This window comes from Rhea pennata, chromosome 3 (genome assembly GCF_028389875.1).
Source record: "Rhea pennata isolate bPtePen1 chromosome 3, bPtePen1.pri, whole genome shotgun sequence".
Taxonomy (NCBI): Eukaryota; Metazoa; Chordata; class Aves; order Rheiformes; family Rheidae; genus Rhea; species Rhea pennata.
Window position 1 is genome coordinate 89266126 of NC_084665.1, and position 3646 is coordinate 89269771.

The window sequence follows — 3646 nt, forward strand, 5'->3', positions numbered from 1 at the left end:
CTAGTGAATTTCATTTGTTTTCTTTCTAAATGCTCGATTCATCCTGACTACAGCAGGTGGCAGTGGGGCAGTGGCTAGACCTGCACTGAATACAGGAGAAAGGTCAATTTTGTTTGACGCAGTTCAACTAAGTTGTTGGTGGAATTTGTCTCCTTGTTTATCTTAATGAAGTTTGATCTTTTCCCCCTCTAGGATTTCCTCAGATGCATTTTTCCCTCCTCAAGTCTCTCTGAATCCAACGTAATACAAGACTGGGGTTATGAAGTCAATCCTAGATGGCCTCGCGGACACAACTTTCCGAACGATTACAACAGATCTCCTTTACGCGGGCTCCAACGATATCCAGTACGAAGACATGAAGGGTGACATGGCATCCAAACTGGGATACTACCCCCAGAAATTTCCTCTCTCTTCCTTCAGGGGTGATCCTTTCCAAGAAAAAATGACTGCAGGAGATGATCCCCTGTTGAGCATTATTCCATCCGATCAGATCAATATCACAGAGTTTTACAACAAGTCCTTGTCTACCTTTAAGGAGAATGATGAGAATATACAGTGTGGGGAGAACTTCATGGATATGGAGTGTTTTATGATCCTGAACCCCAGCCAGCAGCTGGCTATTGCAGTTCTGTCCCTCACCCTGGGCACCTTCACTGTCCTGGAGAACCTCCTCGTCCTCTGCGTCATCCTCCACTCCCGAAGCCTCCGGTGTCGACCCTCTTACCACTTCATCGGCAGCCTGGCTGTGGCCGACCTCCTGGGCAGCGTGATTTTTGTCTACAGTTTTGTTGATTTCCATGTTTTCCACCGGAAGGACAGCCCTAATGTCTTCTTGTTCAAACTGGGTGGAGTTACAGCCTCGTTCACTGCCTCTGTAGGTAGCCTTTTCCTCACGGCAATAGACCGGTACATATCTATACACAGGCCGCTAGCGTACAAAAGGATTGTAACCCGACCAAAGGCTGTCGTAGCGTTCTGTGTGATGTGGACCATCGCTATTGTAATAGCTGTTCTTCCTCTGCTCGGCTGGAACTGCAAAAAACTCAATTCTGTGTGTTCAGACATATTCCCCCTCATCGATGAGACGTACCTGATGTTCTGGATTGGGGTCACCAGCGTACTCTTGCTGTTCATTGTGTATGCTTACATGTACATCCTGTGGAAGGCTCACAGTCATGCTGTTCGAATGATTCAGCGTGGCACTCAGAAAAGCATAATCATTCAGACTACGGAGGATGGGAAAGTACAGATCACTAGGCCTGATCAAACTCGTATGGACATCAGGTTAGCCAAAACCTTGGTCCTTATTCTAGTCGTTCTAATCATATGCTGGGGCCCTCTCCTCGCCATAATGGTTTATGATGTCTTTGGGAAAATGAACAAGCTCATCAAGACTGTCTTTGCATTCTGTAGCATGCTCTGTTTGCTGAATTCGACAGTGAATCCCATCATCTACGCTCTGAGGAGCAAGGACTTGCGACATGCTTTCCGGAGCATGTTCCCCACCTGCGAAGGAACTGCACAGCCGCTCGATAACAGCATGGAGTCCGACTGCCAGCACAAGCACGCCAACAACGCAGGTAACGTTCACAGGGCTGCGGAGAGCTGCATTAAGAGCACAGTTAAGATTGCCAAAGTTACCATGTCTGTCTCCACAGACACAACTGCTGAAGCATTGTAAGTCAGAGACTTCTCAGCATTGTGTGAAAAGGAAATAGTTGGAAAAAAAAAAAAAAAAAAAGCAGCAACAACAGAGAAAACCAAACCCGTGGCTTAATGTGTTTGTACCCTCTTGTAATACCTTTTCGGTTTGTCATTGTAAGCTAAACAATGATTGTGTTCTACAATTAGGGATTCAAGCTAAATTCTCAGAAGTTTTTTCTCAGAAAAATGTTTACTGAATAATAATGAGTTTTATGAAAGAGCACAGAGAAAATATCAAATTAGCAAAAGTTCCTTGTGGGGGTGCGAAGAAAAATTGTGAAACCTAATTGAAAACTAATGCATCCTAAAACAATACCATCAAACAAGAAAAAGCCGTGTAATCATGCTGTTCATTTCAATGTGAAATGTATTTCCTGTCTGTAAGTAATAGGAGTTTTTATTTTTTTTCCAAAAGCGACAGTGCTCAGTTTTAGAGGTTTTGTAAAATGTGTTGTGTCCTGTGAACTGTATGCTGTTTTATTATGTATTATTGATATTCGTCTGATTAAACAAAGTGATAAGGTAGACTTATGTGGAAATAATGTGAAACATGTGGTATGTAAACTCCATTGAAAACACTTACTGTGTTTGGATAATTCCTATGAGTTATTTTGGAAATTTTACAGTTTTAGTGGTCTTCTGTGGACTTAGAGGAGAGGCCTTGTGTTCTTCTACTAAAATTATTTCCCCATTACCTTTTTCACATGCTTACGAGAATAACAGCAACAAGGGAATAGAGAAGGAATATAAGAGAGGAATGCACTGGTTCAGACTTTTAAATACCACTGCGTTTATACAGAAGGACATTCACTGTTGTACAGACTCTTGCCCTTCTCTTGGGCCTTGTGTGAATATGAACACTGAAAAGAGAAGGTCCTGGATGTTGGCTCCTTTAATGGGCAGCTGTTTTTAGTCCCATGCTGATGCTGGACCTCTGAAGACAGCATGTGTCAGATGCAATGTGTGATGCTATCACTGTGCAGTTGATGTATACTTGAAGTGTGTTGCATTCCTGTATCACAGGTTTAAGCAGACTCAGAGTCTGAGATGCCAAACTCTGGTCTTCACTAAAAGAGGAGGAAATATTGTCAGACTTAGACATTTTTTTTATTGTGTGAGCGTGTATATAAATAAGTATCTGTGTGTGTGTGTGTGTGTGCGTGCGTGTGTCAGTATACTAGTAAGTGTGAGTCATGGTAGCATAACTAAGATAGGACACTATGACCAAATGTAAACTCTATTTCTTGCTGCACGCTTTGCACACGAATTCTGTTTCTAAAATTGAGTTCTTCCAGCTGATTAATGATGAAAGTACCATATTAAGAACATCTAGATCCACACTGAGATGCATACATGTGTTAGGGAAAGTAGCCTTTTAATTATACTAGAGAATAAGGTGAAGTAGGAGGCAGAGCATGGCATGAGCCAGCCCTGACGACTGAAAACGGGTATTGAAGATGTTCCTAGAAACTGAGAACACCAGAAATAAATAGTAATTTCCTTTTTCTTCTTCAGTATTTAAATCTTACTGTTTGAAATGAGGTGAATCTCACTGTGAAACTGCAGTTGACAAGGTTTGACACCATCAGTTTCAAGGCAAGAAAGGAGAAGTTATTGAATGAAAATTGCAACTTTGTTCCATGATGGAATTGTTTTTTTACCATCTATGACTTTGTTAAAGAGCAAGTTTTTGAAGAGTCTTTGGGGCATGGATGTTCTATAATTCTATCCTAAATTACAGGTGCTGGGCCTTGTTTTCTGCTGCCTTGCATTTTGGACCATCTCCTGATCCTTTTTTCTGGCTGATTTCTGCCAAAATTTCTATTAAGCTAGCTTAGCTGCCTGACATTTCCCACAAGAGGTGACTCCCTTTTTGGCATGGGGCTAGTGGAGCCCAATCTGTGGTGTCCTGCAGCCCTTCCTCAGGAGTTTCTTAGGGAAA

At 42.2% G+C, this 3646-nt stretch overlaps 1 protein-coding gene across 1 annotated transcript; it reads left to right on the forward strand.

Annotated features, from left to right (window-relative positions):
- Positions 1 to 259: 259 nt before the first annotated feature.
- Positions 260 to 1914, forward strand: CNR1 (cannabinoid receptor 1). The gene is made up of 2 exons (XM_062571029.1): positions 260 to 345; positions 421 to 1914. Exons 1-2 carry the CDS (start codon positions 260 to 262, stop codon positions 1679 to 1681), a joined length of 1347 nt encoding a protein of 448 aa, XP_062427013.1. The 3' UTR covers positions 1682 to 1914.
- Positions 1915 to 3646: the final 1732 nt, after the last annotated feature.

Excerpts from the sequence above, each read along its gene's own strand:
- CNR1 (XM_062571029.1), top strand. The coding sequence starts at position 260 with ATGAAGTCAATCCTAGATGGCCTCGCGGACACAACTTTCCGAACGATT. Across the intron at positions 346-420 it reads GCGGGCTCCAACGATATCCA|GGGTGATCCTTTCCAAGAAA; the intron begins GTACGAAGACAT and ends CTCTTCCTTCAG.